This window comes from Mustelus asterias, chromosome 6, assembly GCF_964213995.1.
Source record: "Mustelus asterias chromosome 6, sMusAst1.hap1.1, whole genome shotgun sequence".
Taxonomy (NCBI): domain Eukaryota; kingdom Metazoa; phylum Chordata; class Chondrichthyes; order Carcharhiniformes; family Triakidae; genus Mustelus; species Mustelus asterias.
Genome location: NC_135806.1, coordinates 57,597,797 through 57,617,985, shown reverse-complemented (window position 1 = coordinate 57,617,985; position 20,189 = coordinate 57,597,797). Strand labels below are relative to the sequence as shown.

Sequence of the window (20,189 nt, the reverse complement as noted above, 5' to 3'; positions counted from 1 at the left end):
GACACCAAGATTGGTGACATAGTGGACAGCGAAGGTTATCTCGGATTGCAACGGGATCTTGGGCCAGTGGGCTGACGAATGGCAAGTGGAGTTTAATTTAGATAAATGCGAGGTGATACATTTTGTTAGATCAAACCAGGGCAGGGCGTTGGGGAGTTATATAGAATAAAGTTATAGAATGGGCGGCACAGTGACTAGAACTGCCTCTCAGCGCCAGAGACGTAGGTTCGATTTCCGGCTTGGGTCACTGTCTGTGTGGAATTCTCTATGTCTGCGTGGGTTTCTTCCGGATGCGCCGGTTTCCTCCCACAGTCCAAAGATGTGCAGGTTAGGTGCACTGGCCATGTTAAATTCTCCCTCACTGTTCCCAAACAGGCGCTGGAGTGAGGCGACTAGAGGATTTTCACAGTAACTTCATTACTATGTGAATGTAAGCCTACATGCAACTAATAAATAAACTAAGGGTACAGGTTCATAGCTCCTTGGAAGTGGTGTCACAGGTGGACAGGGTGGTGAAGAAGGCATTTGGCATGCTTGGTTTCATTGGTCAGAACACCGAATACAGGAATTGGGACGTCTTGAAGTTGTACAAGACATTGGTAAGGCCACACTTGGAATACTGTGGACAGTTCTGGTCACCCTATTATAGAAAGGATATTATTAAACTAGAAAGAGTGCAGAAAAGATTTACTAGGATGCTACCGGGACTTGGTGGTTTGAGTTATAAGAAAAGGCTGGATCGACTGGGACTTTTTTCTCTGGAGCATAGGAGGCTATGGGGTGATCTTATAGATGTCTATAAAATAATGAGGAGCATAGATAAGATAGATAGTCAACATCTTTTCCCAAAAGTAGGGGAGACAAAAACTAGAGGTCATAGGTTTAAGGTGAGAGAGGAGAAATGCAAAAGGGTCCAGAGAGGCATTTTTTTCCCCCACACAGAGGGTGATGAGTGTCTGGAATGAGCTGCCAGAGCTAGTATTAGAGGCAGGTACAATTGTGTTTTTTAAAAAGCATTTAGACAGTGACATGGGTAAGATTGGTACAGAGGATATGGGCCAAACACGGGCAATTGGGACTAGCTTAATGGTAAAACCTGGGTGGCATGGACAAGTTGGGCCGAAGGGCCTGTTTCCATGATGCAAGCCTCTATGACTCTATATGTTAAAGGTGCTTATATAAACGCATGTTGTAACTGTTGATTTAATAATACATGAATTACCTTGCATAATTAAACACTGCTGTCTTAATCGTGCAATTCCTGCCCTCACTCTTCCTTTAAAAAACTCAGCATCCACAGGGCTGAAAACAAATAATACCAGTTGAAAACCCACGGAAAGCTCTGTTTGTTTTTAAAACTGTTTCTATTTCATTAAAAGTATGGCTTGGTGTTGAAAAAATAATCTTCATGTTTGTGATTTTGGACTATGCCTGAACCCTTCATTTCACACATACAAAAATGAGATACAAAAATAATAAACTAGTGGATATATTTTCTCTTCATTTCTTCGAGGTGGCAACTATTTTTCATATGCCAGCAGCCTTGTGTGCCTCAACTGGATGGTAATTCTTAACGTATGAACTGAGAAAAATGTCAGAAACTTATCCAACCACAAGAGAACATTTACACATCTGTACTTATTATCCACTATGAGTCACTGGATAGTGTTTCGGAGAAAGAATCAGCAAATATTTCCTCTTCTCTAGCCTTAGGACACCGAAACCACAGAAAACATCCCTGTTGTTTCTCCATATAAATTCAGGAAAACCAGTGATCAAACCTGGTACCTTCTGGGTAACTACAAAATAAATAAGAAAGTAATGTTTCTTTTTCAGTGGATTTTCATCTGGTACATCCAAATAAATCCTTGCTTTGTAAGACAGTAACTCACTCTCATTCAGACTAATTTAATACATAGTACAGCGGAATAAAAAGTTATTTGTACTCTTAATGAGTGAAGAAAGTTCATAGTTAGGTCAGACTGTAGTGCATAGTTCTATGGTATTTTTTTAAATATTAAAGGCAAATCGCTGTTTTTCTTCCCACTTCCCTGATCTCATTGTTCACAGTAAGGAGTCCAACAACACCAGGTTAAAGACCAACAGGTTTATTTGGTAGCAAACGCCTCATTGTTCACAACAGTGACAGTCTCAATCTGGTGGAATGCACACAATGGCTGTCTGTTGTCATGTGGCCCCTTAGAGACCAATCACGTGAAAGAATCAAATAGCCCCAATGGAAGAAATCAATGCAAACTTTCACTTTAAAATTTTTACTTAAAATTTTTACCGTAGCAAATCAAACTAAAAGAATGTAAAATTAACCATGAATTAACAGGCCATTTGTATTCAATAGAAACTATAAATTATACTTTAAAAGATAGATTGATCAGATTTCTCAGTAGCCCTTCAGTACATATAGCATTGAACTCAGCCACAGAGTCCCACATAACTCAGTAGAATTTCTGTTCCTTTACACATGGAGGAGTCAGGCACTAAGTAGCCCCTGACCTTACTCCATCTGAATTACAGGGATAGGGTTATCAGCAAAAGGGTGCACTTCTGCACAACCTCTTTAGTTCTGTTCATGGCAGTCTTAACAGCATAAATTACTCAAGAGTCACCTTCATTAGACCAGTCAATAACACTCCAGTCAGCTCTGGTTTAAAAACAACAAAGCAGCGGGAATGACTTTAATTTAAAATCCCTGCTGTGAAACCCAGTCTTTAGTTTTCAGTCTTTTTTTAACCTCTTTCCCACGCACGCATCATTTCACAGCTCATCCAGTCTGTTCTTTGCCTGTTGAAAAACTGAGCTTCAAGAACCCCATGTCTGTTCTGACCACTGGTGAAATTTTAACCTCTTCAGTTTCCATTTCCCTAACAACCTAAGCCACAAGCTGATTTCTCAGATGTCACAATTAGTAACTTCAATGTACAATTCCCCTCCCAGAAACCTAGAGATTTGGTTTTTGTCTCACTTTGTGACTCTCAAAAAAAAACACCGGCTTTGAAACTACAACCAATGCAGACAACAGCATGCAAACTACAAATGTCATCACTGTTTGTCCATTCAGCCTTGCACCAGAGGAACCTGGAAAAGGCAAAGACTCAGCAATACAGGTCAACCTTGGGCAGAAATATTTATTGCGTGGGGCCATTTGCTGCAACTTCAATATAAATGAATAAAAGTTGCAATAAATGGGTTTAGAAACATAGAAAAACTACAGCACACAACAGGCCCTTCAAGTTGTGCCAAACATATCCCTACCTTCTAGGCCTACCTATAACCCTCCATCCTATTAAGTCCCATGTACTCATCCAGGAGTCTCTTAAAAGACCCTATTGAGTTTGCCTCCACCACCACTGATGGCAGCCGATTCCACTCACCCACCACCCTGTGAGAGAAAAACTTCCCCCTAACATTTCCCCTGTACCTACCCCGCAGCACCTTAAACCTGTGTTCTCTCGTAGCAACCATTTCCACCCTGGGAAAAAGCCTCTGAGAGTCCACCCGATCTATGCCTCTCAACATCTTATATACCTCTATTAGGTCTCCTCTCATCCTACGTCTCTCCAAGGAGAAAAGACCGAGCTCCCTCAGCCTATCCTCATAAGGCATGCCACTCAATCCAGGCAACATCCTTGTAAATCTCCTCTGCACCCTTTCAATCTTTTCCACATCCTTCCTGTAATGAGGCGACCAGAACTGAGCACAGTACTCCAAGTGGGGTCTGACGAGGGTCTTGTATAGCTGCATCATTATCCCCAGACTCCTAAACTCAATCCCTCGATTGATAAAGGCCAGCACACCATACGCCTTCTTAACCACCTCCTCCACCTGCGGGGCCGATTTTAGAGTCCTATGGACCCGGACCCCAAGGTCCTTCTGATCCTCTACAGTACTAAGAGTCTTTCCCTTTATATTGTACTCCTTCATCCCATTGACCTGCCAGAATTTGCTAAAGATTGCAGAGGGAAGCCAATTTCAGCTATAATGCGGGAACTAGTTTCAATATCAGCAATGCACGAGTTGAATGATGATTTACATTGTTGATAGTCGTAAATGAATTTGTATAGAATCAGTCTATTCTTCTCTGGCTATAATTGATTTGATCACATTTGCATCATAACAAGTAAAGTCCAAATGGAGCAGGGAGCAAGTTACAAAACTGTAACTTTATTGGATTTGAGTGGCTGGGATTGATGAGAATAAATCACAACACAGAGAAGTTACAGATTACACCTCAGTAGTTTAAATTCTAAGGGGTTAGGAGTCAAGGCAACCATTTGCCGAAAAAGAGCTGCAGATCATAAGCCATAGAAGGAGAAAAGATTAGGTCACATGTTGAAAGCTGTACTTTAGAAGCAGGTTTGGAGCTTGTTTTCCATATTGATTTTGTCTGTAAATTTGCCAAAATCAGAGTCAGAACCTCCATGGTACGAGGGAAAAATCAATGAATGCAATCCTTTGTAGCAAACACTTGAAACATGAAAACTAGTTTCTAAGCTACAGTTTGTGCACCCCTTTCTACATGGGCTGTTTCAAAAGCCAGGAAGATCAGCTCAGTTGTGACCCTGCTAGCAACCTCAATGTGAATTGGGCAGGCAGAAGAAAGGCAAAATATAATGTGCTTTGGCACACTTTGAAGAGGTTCTACTGATTGCAACATATCTGCAGGGCATTAAACCTTACTTGGCGGCAGGAAATAAAAATGTGCATGCAGCTCTCGGGAATTGCTGCAGCTTTATCTAAAGAAGGAAGACTTGTTTGAAAAAATCAAAGTGAATCTCATGGCTTAAGAGAAGCTGGCTGATATTCATAGTAAGAAGCTTAACAACACCCAGGTTAAAGTCCAACAGGTTTATTTGGTAGCAAAAGCTTTTGCTACCAAATAAACCTGTTGGACTTTAACCTGGTGTTGTTAAACTTCTTACTTTGTTTACCCCAGTCCAACGCCGGCATCTCCACATCATGATATTCATAGGCAGCCATGTGGAAGAGCTGAGCTCCCATTCTTGCTGGCTCCTGGAATGTGTCGGAGTTGAGATTGTGAATATTGTTTTCTTCTTGACCGAATTTGATTTTTTTTAAAAAGAACTTCCAGAACAGATTAACAGACCAAGTTTAATTTTATTTTCATTTTTATTTCAGTATGTTTCACTATTGAAGATGAATGTAGTGGAAAAACTGAAATCATCAATAAAATCCACACTTCAGCTTAAAAATGGAGGAAAGGTCAATGACAAAAAAAAATAAAGATGGTTCGTTTCCATCCCCCCAAATAGCTGAAAACATTGTTTCTTACATTCATATAATAGGTCGAATCACGGTTAAGGATGGCAACAGTAATAAAATAGATCCCTCCTGTTACCCAATTTCCTACCAATTTTCAACTACATGAGGTCTGGCTGCAGAGCTTGATTCTGGTCTGTTAGTGTTATGGACAGGGCCAGGAGGAAACTGAAACCAGTATAAAGAAAGGAGAATCTTCTCCATGCTTGAATTGTAATTGGGATTACTTCAAATAGAGACGTCAAATATCAGGATCATTGCAGGATTCCCTCGAAGAGATGAATGTTCAGACGGTCACATACAGTTCTCACATCAGGAAGTCCAATTTCTTTATAGATTACTTGGATTTAGAAATCAAGCTGGGGGGCTCTAAGACTTTACAGCCTCCAGGTTCTTAAACAGCTTCTGTTTCTTGCAGTGTTCTCAGCAGACTGCTCAAGGCTCTCTGTGTCTTTGATAATGAAGGATTTTAGAGTCAGAGGCAGACATGATTACATGATTAATGCCCACCCAGAATTGCTAAGCCGAAAGTCATTGCTACACAATGGAGGTAGATGATAGTCCTTCACATCCACTTGTGGATAATGAGTTTCCTGTGGTTCTCTTTTCATTGAATTGCAAACCTAGAGACATGGTGTATAGAAGTTCATTTGGTTGAGTTTAGTGTAAAGAACATAATGGCAGATGTGAAGCCAATAGAGGGGTGATGTTTGGGTATGTTCATTCAAGGGGAGCCCCACCCAAGATGATTCAATTAGGAACTTTCTGGAAGCTTGATGTAGTGTTGAATTTGTAAAAGTCACTTCACCCTTGGCAGCCATCTTAGCCATTTGGTTAATGTTCACTTTTTAAAAGAGACAATTCCAGAAGATTCCACATTAGTACAATCTATGCTTAATACGACTCAGACATACTCAATGGGTGTAACAGTAGTGAGCTGATCTGTCTCTGGTCTCTATTCAGAATAAAGATAGTCCAATCTTATAGCTTCAATAGTTTGATGCCTCATTTCAAGGTGTACCTAGTATAGATTGTGGCGATTTACAATTCTGCTACTAATGACAGCCAGCAGAGTCCCATGGCTTTTCAGTCTTGGGAAGCTGGATCTGATCTTACTCCCGTAAACGTAAGGCAATTGAACTGTACGACATGATCAAAAATGTTCTCCTCACTGTGGAATTGAAATTTTCCCTACACAAGAATTGTATTGTGGTTATTTGTATAAGGAATATCATGGTCAGGTTAGCTTGTGATGGGCAAATTGACAAGGGCTAGGTAAAGCAGGATAACCCTTCAGAATCATTTTCTCACCAATGACACAGGCCTCACCTGGCAGTGACGTCCTTCAACCAATTAAGTCTGCTAAGCCAGTCTAGACGGTAGGCTTATCATTCTGTGCCCTTGCTTCCATCAGAAGCTCATTCACGTGGTGTTCAATATAGATGCACACTAACAGCTCACCTAAAAGAAATGATAAAAGTTTCCAGGCCTTGTTTGACCTGAAGCCTTCATGGGAGTTGGAATTACTGAAGACTTCCAAGACCATTCCCACACATTCATCGTGCCCCACATCCAACATCTCTATCCTATAAGACATAGTAAGAAGTCTCATAACACCAGGTTAAAGTCCAACAGGTTTATTTGGCAGCACTAGCTTTCGGAGCCTCAAGCCCAACGTCGGCATCTCCACATCATGGCTATAAGACATAGCCAGAGATCAGTCTCATATGTTGACAGACAGATACAAGCGCAACTCTTATGTGGTTGCTTAGTTAGTCCACGGGAAGCTTGACCAACTGAATCACCTGCCCTCAGATTATAGCGAAGATGATTTTGCTGAGCAGACTGGGCTGACATTACCTGCATTTTCTTCTAGTATGATGGCTTTTTTGTCATACTCAACCTTATTGCAATTGTGCACAACCACTAAAGAGGATTTTAAGGATCAACTGCACTTCGTGTAACACGTGAGTGGATGGCAGGTTTCCTTCCTGAAGTACAGTGAATCAGCTGGAACTTTTGCCGGCAATCCAATAAGTTTTGTGGTAATTATTTCCAGTGCCAGTTCCCTATCTCAGATTTACTGAAACTCACCTTCCAAGTACATTTTGTTAACTATGAATGGAGTAGGTATTTTGTTGCAATGTAGCAGGGAAGTGAATGTGCATGTTCTTGCATCATTAGAAGAAAATTGTGCATGTGCATATATTGCTTCTTGGGCTTACGAAATGTACAAATAATAGTTGTTCCCTTATTAAAATTTATAATCAGGTTGAGTCACCTGTACTAAATTAGTGATTGACTGCAGTACATCTGGGTACTAAGGACAGGGCTTCTGGTTCAAATGCAATTGAACCAACCATCTTTCCTTTTCCATGATCTTTCCCAACATTAACCCTTATGGATCAAGGCTGAAGTAAATACACTTGGAATGAAAAAATGTACATGAATGAATGAACTGGACTGTTTATAGGACTTACAAAGTATACTTAACTTTAATGAAATACATTAGTGTCAAGTAGCTGAAGAAATTTAATAGATTAATACAATTAAATTGTCTCAGTGATATGAGAAACATTCAGCAGAATTTAAAACTATAAAATGTTAAATACAATGGGAGAAACCTTTACCACACTGACTGCAATAAGAACTAGAGATGTGCAATAAATATTGGTCTTGCCAGCGATGCCCATATCCCAATTAATTAAAACAAAAAAGATAGTTTGAATTTCTTTCCTTCCCTGAAAACATTTGATTCCAGAATACAATTCCAAACGCACTAGTCAGTCCGACAGCCATTATTCTTACCAAGCATCAAAGGAGTGCTTGGGTTTGCATGCGTCATACATATAACACACACCTATCAATACCACAGTCAAACATGATCCTGCATAGTCGTAAAATGCAATGAGGCAATTACAGCATTTGGATTGCTCAACACTCCCAAGCTTCAGGATCATCCCTGAGTCACAAAGAGTCTTAATTGCTGCTGTTGAACAAACAAGCAGGACTGGATCTTTCAACTTCTCAAACCTGACCAACATTAAATCGGACCCCAGTTGATCTATGCCTTCACTCCAATTATCTACCCTGATCCTATAACCCTTAACCTTGCCTTGCATAACATAGACCTTTAGTCTCAGTTATTTTACTAATGTCATTCAGGAGAGGAAATCTGCTATTTTTATTCAGCCTGGCGCACGTGACTCTAGTTCCACAGCAATGTGGTTGGGACTCAACTGCCCTCTGAAATGGCTTAGCAAAGCATTCAGTTGTGTCAACCTGCTGCAGAAAAAAAGTACAATGGGTACACCACAGTTCAAGAAGGTGGTTCACCATCACCTTATTCAGGGCAATTTATAGATCAGCAATAAAATGTAGGCCTGGCTAAAGAAAATCACATTCCAAGAATAAATTTAACAAAATTGACCTAGCCTCAACAACTTTTACTTGAGAGCATGGAGAGATTTCCACTGCCTATTTCATGACAACATATTTGACTGGACAGTTTGACTGGAACTGTAGGATTTCAATGATTTCTATGTTTTCTAACATTCTCCCCAGCTATTCAACACAACCTGTTGGACGCCGAACTTGATCTTTCATAGAATCCCTACAGTGCAGAGAGAGGTCATTCGGCCCATCAAGCCTGCACCAACAACAATCACACCCAGGCCCTATCCCCATGTATTTATCCTGTTATCGCTGACACTAAAGGGCAATTGAACACAACCAATCAACCTAATCTTCACATCTTTCTTGCAACATACATGTCATAAATATTTCAAATTAAGAATCCTTGTTTTTCTTCCCTTTCTCCTACTCACAAGGCCACAAATTTCCATTGTTAATTTGCACAAGGTGGTGTTGGTCAACCTTCTTGAATAAAGCTTGTTGGGGCATATCAGATGGGAGTTGAGAGTCAACCATATTTCTATGCGTTGAGAGTGACTATAAAGGTAATTATTAGACTTGATTAACTGTAAAGATTCACATTTTAATTAGTATTCTGTAACTTGAGTTTGTGTCTCTCTATGCCCTATTTGTGACCATCTGACGAAGGAGCAGCGCTCCGAAAGCTAATGGCATTTGCTACCAAATAAACCTGTTGGACTTTAACCTGGTGTTAAAACTCTTACTATGTTTACCCCAGTCCAACACCGGCATCTCCACATAGTGACTATAAGGGCCAGGCCAGCTGAGGGTGGCAAATTTCCTTCCCAAAGGACAGTCAACCAGATGGGTTGTGAGGACAAACCAGTAGCTTCAAGGTCACCATTCCTGGGACTAAATCAAATCTGCAATTTGAAAATGCTAATCCATTGAATCTTAATTCCCAGCCTGGTGGGACACTCTTTTCGTTTCACTTTACCAGATTGAGACATGATGAGTTTATACCCGCTCCACCCACGATCCTTCCCAATTGATGAACTGATATTACAAACATTCCTGCCGTACCAACCGAACTGGAAAAACCCGAATGATATTGGCCAGTCCCACTATCAATCAACAAGATAGACCCCATGTTCACAGCTTGTTTCTGGCAAGACTTGTTCAACAGTTCAATACGGAACCAGCTCACAACGCCCCTCAACTTTTTTCATTTGACCTGACTGTCTTACTAATTGAGTGCCGTTCACGGGCGGTATAACTCTTGAAAGTGATTTCCACCTTTATCTTACCTCATAAAAGGCCTGCACCATCTCCACTAACACCCACTGTTGCCCTGTCGCCATCTTGCTACCTGGACGTCGTTTGCCTGCATGAAAGATGGAAGGAGCGGTGCGCGTGCGCACCGCAAGCCAGTGGTTACAGGCCGAAGCCATCTTTGATATGGTCCAATTCCCAACCCCGATCACGTGGGACACACCAACGGTCAGCTGGGTGCAGGAAAAGTAACAGTTGCTGCCTTTGTCAAACAATATCTGTAACAAATAAATACATTAGATGTTCATTTGGGGGAAAGTATACTGAGCACCCCAGGCTTTTGTTCTAAAGATGTAACCTATAATTAATCAGGTCCCTACCAGATTTTTACATGACACCGGCCTCAAGTTCCCTTCAAGATATAAGTTGTTAACACCAGCAATGTTAATGATTACTATTGGGTGAAGCACAAGGGGGAGATTTTCAAACCTGTCACTTTCATTGCAAACTTCAGGCTGTCACAATCAGCTTCCCACACTGCCAGCACAGCCTCATTTACATATAGGCTCCACCCACAATTCACAGTACAAATACTCATTTAATTATCTTTAATCAGATCAAACTTCAATCAATAAGGGGCACCAGCATGATATCTTAAACATTACAGTAACAATAAGTGCTCGAAAACCTAAACATGACAAAAATAAAAAGCAAACTATCACAACTGTAAAGTGGTACAACTGCTGGTGCTTTATATAGCTGCTGGTTCCTTCCTTTAGTCGTGCTCGCTTCGGCAGCACATATACTAAAATTGGAACGATACAGAGAAGATTAGCATGGCCCCTGCGCAAGGATGACACGCAAATTCGTGAAGCGTTCCATATTTTGCAACACACAATCATTCTCTTTACTCCGCAAACATCATATTCACCACTTTTTTTTATTCAACGCTGTGGGAGAAGTTGCGCATTGTCCTCCAGGGTCAGGCTGTATTGACTGAGGCAAGACAAAAGTAGAAGTGGATATGATGTTTGCAGTGTAAACCCCCATTGAAGCAGATGGATCGTAGCACGTCAGAACTTTACTAGTCAGGGCGACTTGACTTGGCCAGTGGGCCACCACAGCTCCTCCCACTGTTGGAGACAGCCACTGGCACCTGTTTTCTAGTGGTCACGGGCATTCGGCCTCTGATCTTCGGGTAAGCGTTCTCCAAGGCGGCCTTCGCGACACACGACAGCGCAGAGTCGCTGAGCAGAAACTGATAGCCAAGTTCCGCACACATGAGGACGGCCTCAACCGGGATCTTGGGTTCATGTCACACTCTCTGTAACCCCCACGACTTGCCTGGGCTTGCAAAATCTCACTAACTCTCCTGTCTGGAGACAATACACACCTCTTTAACCTGTGCTTAACACTCCACTCACATTGTCTGTACCTTTAAGACTTGATTACCTGTAAAGACTCGCATTCCAACCATTATTTTGTAAATTGAGTTTGTGTCTTTATATGCCCTGTTTGTGAACACAACTCCCACTCACCTGATGAAGGGGCAGCGCTCCGAAAGCTTGTGGCTTTTGCTACCAAATAAACTTGTTGGACTTTATCCTGGTGTTGTGAGACTTCTTACCTGTTTTCTATGCCAGCGAAGTTGAGATTATTCCATGGAGATGTTGAACACACCTGGCAATTCTACCACAGCAGAATGCCAACACCATACCTTCTGTGTACATAAGGGGGAATGTCAATAGAAAAATGAAACCAAATCCTTCTTCAAGAGTCCAGGCCACTTCTTTGACCCAGTAGCAAGCCTTCCTGTGTCCTAGTGGAGGCCAGTGCCAGTCATCTGCCACTGTCCTTGATGCAGGTAAGAGAGAGGCAGAAAGCTGGGACGTATTCGAAGGGACTGCGGTGGAAGTTGCACGTTGTCCTCCAGGGTAAGGTTGTATTGACTGAGACAATACAAAAGAATTAGTGGTGAATATGATGTTTGCGGAGTAAAGAATGAATGATTGTGTGTTGCAAAATATGGAACGCTTCACGAATTTGCGTGTCATCCTTGCGCAGGGGCCATGCTAATCTTCTCTGTATCGTTCCAATTTTAGTATATGTGCTGCCGAAGCGAGCACGACTAAAGGAAGGAACCAGCAGCTATATAAAGCACCAGCAGTTGTACCACTTTACAGTTGTGATAGTTTGCTTTTTATTTTTGTCATGTTTAGGTTTTCGAGCACTTATTGTTACTGTAATGTTTAAGATATCATGCTGGTGCCCCTTATTGATTGAAGTTTGGTCTGATTAAAGATAATTAAATGAGTATTTGTACTGTGAATTGTGGGTGGTGCCCATATGTAAATGAGGCTGTGCTGGCAGTGTGGGAAGCTGGTTGTGACAGCCTGAAGTTTGCAATGAAAGTGACAGGTTTGAAAATCTCCCCCTTGTGCTTCACCCAATAGTAATCATTAACATTGCTGGTGTTAACAACTTATATTTTGAAGGGAACTTGAGGCGAGGGTCATGTAAAAATCTGGTAGGGACCTGATTAATTATAGGTTACATCTTTAGAACAAAAGTAAGTGGTCGGTATAATTTCCCCCAATTGAACATCTAATGTACTTCAACCACTGCAGTCTCTTTAGTGCTGCTCAGAAGGACGATCCACCAATTTGCCCCCATGACAGTGAAGAAACAAGTCAGGATGGTGCACGATTTGGAGGGATACTTCCAGATGGTGGTGGTCCTATCCATCTACTGCTCTTGTCTTTCTAGGTGGGAGAGGGAGTGGGTTTTGAAGCGACTGCCAAAGGAGCCTTGGTGAGTTGCTGCAGCACATTGGAACAAAGAAATCTAGGAGTACAGGTTCATAACTCCTTGAAAGTGGAGTCACAGGTGGACAGGGTGGTGAAGGAGGCATTCGGCATGCTTGGTTTCATTGGTCAGAACATTGAATATAGGAGTTGGGACATCTTGTTGAAGTTGTAAAAGACATTGGTAAGGCCACACTTGGAATACTGTGTACAGTTCTGGTCACCCTATTACAGAAAAATATTATTAAACTAGAAAGAGTGCAGAAAAGATTTACTAGGATGCTACTGGAACTTGATGGTTTGAGTTACAGGGAGAAGCTGGTGGACTGGAACTTCTTTCCTTGGAGCGTAGGAGGCTTAGGGGTGGTCTTATAGAGGTCTATAAAATAATGAGGGGCATAGATAAGATCGATAGTCAACATCTTTTCTCAAAGGCAGGGGAGTCAAAAACTAGAGGGCGTAGGTTTAAGGTGAGCAGGGAGAGATACAAAAGGGTCCAGAGGGGCAATTTTTTCACACAGAGTGTGAGTGTCTGGAATATACTGCCAGAGCTAGTAGTAGAGGCAGGTTCAATTTTGTGTTTTAAAAATCATTTAGACAGTTACATGGGTAAGATTGGTATAGAGAGATGTGGGCCAAATGTGGGCAAGTGGGTAAAATGGTAAAAATTGGGTGGCATGGACAAGTTGGGCCAAAGGGCCTGTTTCTATGCAATAAAACTCTCTGACTCTATCTCGTAGGTGGTACAAACGGCTGCCACTGTGCATCAGTAGTGGAGGGATTGAATGTTGAAGGAGGTGAATGGAGAGCCAATTAAGTGGGCTGCTTTGTCCAGGATGGTGTCAAGCTTCTTGAGTGTTGTTGGAGCTGCACCCATCTAGGCAAATAGTGAGGATTTCATCACACTCTTGACTTATGCTTAGATGGTGGACAGGCATAGAGGAGTCAGGAGGTAAGTTACTCACTGCAGAATTTTAATCCTTTAACGTGTTCTTGTAGCCATAATATTTATAACACTAGTCCAGTTCACTTTCTGAAGAATTGTAACACCAGGATGTTGACATTTGGGAAATCAGCAGTGGTAATGTGAAGGAGGATTTTCTCTTGTTGGAGGTGGTAGTTGTTTGCAATTTGTGTGGTACAAATTTTCGTTGCCACTTAATGTCCAAGCCTGAATGTTGTTAAGGACTTGCTGCAAATGTACACAGACTGCTTCAATATCTGAGAATGGTGCTGAACATTTAACAACCGCAACCATTTACCTTTGTGCCTGTGGAGATATTTCCCCCTGATTTCCATTGCCTCCTTGATCAAATGCTACCTTGGCGCCAAAGGCAACCATTTTTGCCTTCTTCCTGAGTTCAGCTCTTTTGTTCTTGTTTGGGCCAAGGCTGTAATGAGATCAGGAGCTGAGTGACCCTGGTGATACCTAAATTCACCATCAATGAGAAGGTTATTGTTGAGTAAGTACCCCTTGAAAGCACTGATGACAGCCCTTTCCATCACTTTGCTGATGTTGATCTAATCATTTCCCTTTGACATTCAATAGTATTTCCATTGCTGAATCCCTCCTTATCAACATGGTATTGCGACTCTCTTTAGTGACATCAGTATATTGTCATCAGCAAATGTAAAAGAAGTTACATTTTTATGCTCTTTAACTTTGTGAATCAAGATAACATGTTAACCAATCTATTCCACATACTGTGGAAGTGCAGGTACTATATAGTACTGTACAGTTAATGAAGTCCCTTACTAATACATTCATGACAGGACTAAAACACCTTGTGACCAGTATAACTTGTTTGGTTTCATCATTATCTTCATCCTCTTGCTCAGAATTCTCTACGTCGTTTGTCATGTCGTGGTTTGAGGTGAAGGCTCATCACCATCTTCTCAAGGGGAACTAGGAATGGACAATTCATGCTGGTCTTGCCTGTGATGCCCATATCCCAAGAACAAATAACAAAAATGGCAAACTTTAAAACATTTATTTTAAGATGAGTTCAAACCAGTTACAATTATGTTTCAATTGATGTGAGCTCAAAGAAATGTGAAAGTAGCTCCTGAAAGTGATCTCACATTCAAAGTGAATCTTGAACCCATGCTGATTTGGCTGTAGTTATACTTTAACGTTGGATTGCTGTGAAGCCAGAAATGTTTTGTAGCAACACAAGGGTGGAATTTAATGTTTGCGATAGGGGTCACACTTGCTGGCTAAAGGACTGACAGGATCCCTACATTGCCTCCATTGGGGAAGGCTTGCCGGTATTAAGGCACATAAAGGACCCCGGCAGTGGAAATTCTGCCCCCTCCCCAACCCCCCCTCCTCACACTAGTGATGACGGTCAACCAGATGTCGGCATCTCCCCATTGCCATCAAAATCACTGGGAGCTGCCAGCAATGCACCCAGGAAAGGGTGACTACAGGCCAAATATGAATGATGGTGGAATGGGTTCATGGGGTTGTGGTTGTGGAAGTTGAGAGGGGATTGGAAAAAAGAGTAGTGTTTGGCTTTTAGCAACTTGCCCCTATTATGATGGTGGACCCCACGATTCGGCACTGAGCACATTTGAATGATGCCCCCCCTCCCCCCCCCCCCCCCCCCCCCCACCTCCCAAGGAATCTGCAAGCAAACATGACAAGATTTGTTTTTCAAGTTCCCCATGTGGCAACTTCCAGGAGGCAGGATGAGGTCCTTCAGTGGGCATTTATTTACCACTTAACTGGGCTCAATCAATATCCATGAGGGAAGGCTGACAGAAATCCATCCTTCCTAGACACGCTATCACAGGCCCTCATAATTTTACACTCGACATTGTGTTGCGAAGTTGGTGTTTGTAAAATTGTCTATTAAAAGGTGGTGTTTTCTTCAGTGCTTAGAAAGTTAAAAAAATGCAAGTACATAAAGAGTGCCAAAAATGAAACATTTGTATCAGAAGGCCAAGCAACTTCAGGCTTCAGGCTTTTGAATTTTTTTGAATTCAGCCAATTAAATTTGAATCAGGCACTTAAATACCAAGAACCTGGTAAATTTAAATTTGATGGTTTTGGCAACATAGGACCAATCATAGAGTGTGGGATATTGACCTTAATTAATTGATAACATAATCTAATCAGCATAACTCTGATGTAGTTGCATTTTCAAGCAATAAGATGGTAGTTACTATTCTCCGATTCAAATATTATGGAGATGGCTGTTCTATGTTCAAGTGAAGTAGCTCTGTCATAGAGGCCGAAAGCAATTTATGGATCTAAGAATTCTCCACCTTTTGATATATCTGTCAATAACAATAGCTTCAAAAATGAGAAACAAGACAAGGTTTGGAGGAAAAACACCTGTACAATTCTGATGAGGTATTTGAATGGACTTCAGCAACATGTAATTTCTGCTTGTTCCTCTGGATTACTTAGCTGTGATTTGGTACTTCATTTTGTAGTAAAACCGCCTTGGCATTACCGATATTAATCATCTTCTGAAGTGATATGCGCACATAGTGGAAATCTTACCTGGAGACAATGAAAGCGGTCTATTGTTTATTGAAGGAGCATCAAATCAGATTACTGATCTGTAACTCAACTCGCAGAATACTCTGCACACCAGGGGATAATTTTAACCTAATTCTCCCAGTGGGAAACTGACAATCAGACTAGCTGTATGTTTGGCACCCTGCCCCATAGTAATCACTGCCAGTGGAATCAGGAATACAGGGGGGAGAAGCTAATTAAAAGCTGGGGAAAAAAAATTGCTGCCATTTCCAGCACCAGCAAATTCAGGCTCATGAAGTTTCAAAATAGCTGATTAATAATAATGGACCATAAATTTGCCTTGGGCACTAGTGTAATATGGGCGATACAGGAGCTCAATGTGCACTGAGTCCAATTTTTTTCTATAGAAGTCAAATAGAAAAGCAATTTGAATGGAATGCAAAACAGAAACTGATTCACTATTGTCTAGCTTGTGCTACTGCCCAACAGAAATACATTGCTCGATATATTTTGCGTAACACATTTGCATGAATGTTTTCAATTCATTACCAGTACTTACTAAACCCACGGCTGAAATACATCATCATACCACTGCAGCCTAAGTGCAATTTTCTGTTGGGAAGTAATTAGACATTAAAATTACTGAGAGCCAAAGTTTAAGACCCCATTGTGATTAATGAAACAGCATGCAGAGAAAGTATTACGGTTATTTAAAACATGTATTCCAAAACAGAAAAGATTAGAAAATTGCTGATCCCAATCAGGCAAATTACAATATTTTCTGACGTATTCTGTCAATTCAAGTCCTGTTCCCACTCAACGGTTGCCTTAGTTGCCTCTCACCCACTGCTTTTTATTGCAAAATAAACTCTTTGTATGATCAGCTACTACTGATTTTTAATATCTTTTTATATTCAGTCTTACTACCTTTCTATAAGCTACCTGAAAATCTGCGATAAAAAATTGACTCTGCTATAAAGAACATAGAAATGTAGAAATTTTAAGACACGGAAGGAGGCCATTCGTCCCATTGTTTCAGTACTGGCAGAAAAGAAGCAAGCCAACCTCATCCCATTTTCCAGTTCTTGGTCCGCAGTCCTTGTAGGTTATGACATTTTAAGTACATACCCAAGAATTTTTAAAAATGCAATCTTTCTGCCTTCATCACCTCTTCAGGCTGAGTTTCAAACACCTACTTCCTCAGTGGAAGAAATTCTCCTCCATTTATCTCTAATCCTTGTTCCAATTGCTTTAAATATATGGCCTCTGGTTATTGACCTCTTTGCTGACAGAAATCCATCCTTCCTAGACACTCTATCACAGAGCCTCATAATTTTACACTCTGCATTGTGTTGCGAAGTTGGTATTTGTAAAATTGTCTATTAAAAGGTGGTGTTTTCTTCAGTGCTTAGAAAGTTAAAAAAATGCAAGTACATAAAGAGTGCCAAAAATGTATCAGAAGGCCAAGCAGCAGGGTTACCAAGGCAACAGGCTTCAGGCTTTTGAATTTTTTTGAATTCAGCCAATTAAATTTGAATCAGGCACTTAGATACCAAGAACCTGTTAAATTTAAATTTGATGGTTTTGGCAACCTAGGACCAATCATATTGTGGGGGATATTGAAATGTCATCACAGGTATAAAAAGAAGGGGGCAGTGCGACAGAGGAAGAGAGCAACTGCTATCTGTCATCTTTCACAGCTATCAGCTCAAAGACTCATCTTGATAGAAAAGATACCAAAGAAGAAAGAAGTCCCATACAGAAGAATCAACAGAAAAGGCCCAGAATATTCCGGAAGATGCAAAACCTGGTTGAAATTTAGAGAGTGACTAAAATTCTATTTTTTTGTTAATAAGTGGGAATTCTTTTTTCTGAACGGAATCTTGTTTTATTTGGTTTGTTAATAGTTTAGTTAACTTGTTCACTGATGGTTAGATAAATAAATTGTTACTTGTTGACTTTAAAGAGAGTGCCGGGGACTTATTTTGATTTAACCACTAAAAGTTGCTGAAGAGCAGATTGTACTCTTTCACATTCATTTTTACAGATTATGAGGTGAGGTACATCTCTTTAAGTGGTTAGGTGTTAGCTCTCGGAGGGGGGGCGGATCCACCTCCGCTTCATAACAATTGCATAAATTTACACTCTCGAATCTCTAATCCTACTTTTTGCAGACGCTTCAGATGGCATTGTGTCAGAAGCAAACAACAAATTGTAACAGAATAAGTTAATAATGTATGGGTCTCTTATTCTACAAGAGCATAACATCTCTGCAAAATTCAGTATAAGTCATATTTTCCTACTTATCTTTCAGTTTAAATAATGGGCATTGTTCCATGGCCTCAGAGAGTTGAGGTAGAACAGAGCAACCTGAAGAGATTACGGATTGAGTCCTTTAATTAGCATGAATTAATGCATTATTTGGCACAGAAGGAGAACAGGTTAAAATTAAATGTTTGTGCTCCCTCTCAGGTTTTAACATTTAGAACCTTGTTCAAGATCATGCACCTCTGGATCACAGTACGCAATACCCAATTGCCATTACATACTGGGGCAGAATTTGCTGAATAAAATATGTATGAATGACACATACCATTATTAGTTCCAGCAAGTTGTGGTGAGGAAAAGATGTTCTGTAAACTGCAAATCTCCTCAAATTGTGGACAATTCTTGCTGCTCAATGTTGGCTTTGCGAATGCATCTAATCTTCACACTCCCCATGGGCTTCATGAGGCTGTTGCATTTACACATTAATTGCTCTTTAAACTCGCCACAGAAAGATAAGTCTACTATTAAGTAGCCAAAGTTGTCTTGTAATTGTGCAACTGCAAATGTGGCTTCCTGATGGGGTTGTTGGTTGACGACTTACCCCATTAATTCTTTACATGCTTTTTATTGTTCAAGAAACATTTCTCCCAGCCCATCCCTGCTATCAGCATTTTATATTGATACTCATTCAATTTCATTCAATATTTCAGAATTCACAGGAAAAATCAGTTTTCCACTGCCAGTAACAAGCAGTCAAATGGGGTGGGAAATTGAACTTGAATCTGTCAGAACCAGTTAATCAGACATTACTTTCTTCCACTGCTTATTGTGCACAAGCTCAAGACAGGAAAACTATCATCTGAATTGATTGTTCCTGTGAATCACAGTTGCAGGCTTGTTTATTTGGTGTCTGTCTCACATAGGCTATACATAACAAGGTGCCAAATGCAGCTTTTAAGAACTAAGAACTTCTTACTTTCATCAAATAAACTTTTTTTAGAGCATGCTTTTATCCCATCTGAAGGTTTATTTCCTTAAAAATTAGTTGAAGACATTTTTAGAGTAAGAGTCAGATTTGTATTGATTTTCAGGCACTGGTGGCTGACATGCTGACCATTTTCTCTCAGGGTTTCAAGATCTGACAGTGAACAGTATCATTTGTATATTCATTCGTAGAATGTGGACATGGCTAAGCCAGCACATTCATTAACCATCCCTATTACCCTTGAGAAGTTTCTATGTGTTCAGATCATCAGCAATCTGACCTGGTCCCTCCATGCCAACGCTTTGGTTAAGAAAACCCACCAAGACCTCCAGTTTCTTAGAAGGCTAAGGAAATTCGGCATGCCCACTATGACTCTCACCAAATTTTACCGATGCACAATAGAAAGCATCCTTTCCGGATACATCACAACTTGGTAAGACTCCTTCTCTGACCAAGACTGCAAGAGTTGTGAACGTAGCCCAGTCCATCACACAAACCAGCCTCCCATCCATTGACTCTGTCTACACTTCCCACTGCCTCAGGAAAGCAGCCAGCATAATCAAGGACTCCATGCACCCCGGACATACCCTCTTCCACCTTCTACTGTCGGGAAAAAGATAAAGAAGTCTGAAAACACGTACTGACCAACTCAAGAACAGCTTCTTCCCTGCTGCCATCAGACTTTTGAATGGTCCTATCA

General features: G+C 40.9%; 1 protein-coding gene and 2 non-coding genes across 4 annotated transcripts in view; 1 reads left to right on the top strand and 2 right to left on the bottom strand.

Moving 5' to 3' along the window:
- sptlc1 (serine palmitoyltransferase, long chain base subunit 1) overlaps positions 1-10,495 on the bottom strand; it is a 56,182-nt gene extending 45,687 nt beyond the window's left edge. Inside the window, exons 1-2 of one of the 2 annotated variants that reach the window (XM_078214359.1) lie at positions 10,432-10,495; positions 9,978-10,220 (exon numbers count right to left, since the gene is read on the bottom strand). In XM_078214359.1, the coding sequence (XP_078070485.1) occupies positions 9,978-10,121 (144 nt within the window). In that variant the 5' untranslated portion in view covers positions 10,122-10,220; positions 10,432-10,495. Of the gene's footprint in view, positions 1-9,977; positions 10,221-10,322 lie in introns of both variants that reach the window. The other variant, XM_078214358.1, reaches the window with a different exon arrangement.
- A 228-nt stretch (positions 10,496-10,723) lies between these two features.
- On the top strand, positions 10,724-10,830 carry LOC144495399 (U6 spliceosomal RNA). The gene has a single exon (XR_013498249.1). It is a non-coding gene; the product is annotated as a U6 spliceosomal RNA (small nuclear RNA).
- A 1,131-nt stretch (positions 10,831-11,961) lies between these two features.
- LOC144495398 (U6 spliceosomal RNA) lies at positions 11,962-12,068 on the bottom strand. The gene has a single exon (XR_013498248.1). It is a non-coding gene; the product is annotated as a U6 spliceosomal RNA (small nuclear RNA).
- Positions 12,069-20,189: the final 8,121 nt, after the last annotated feature.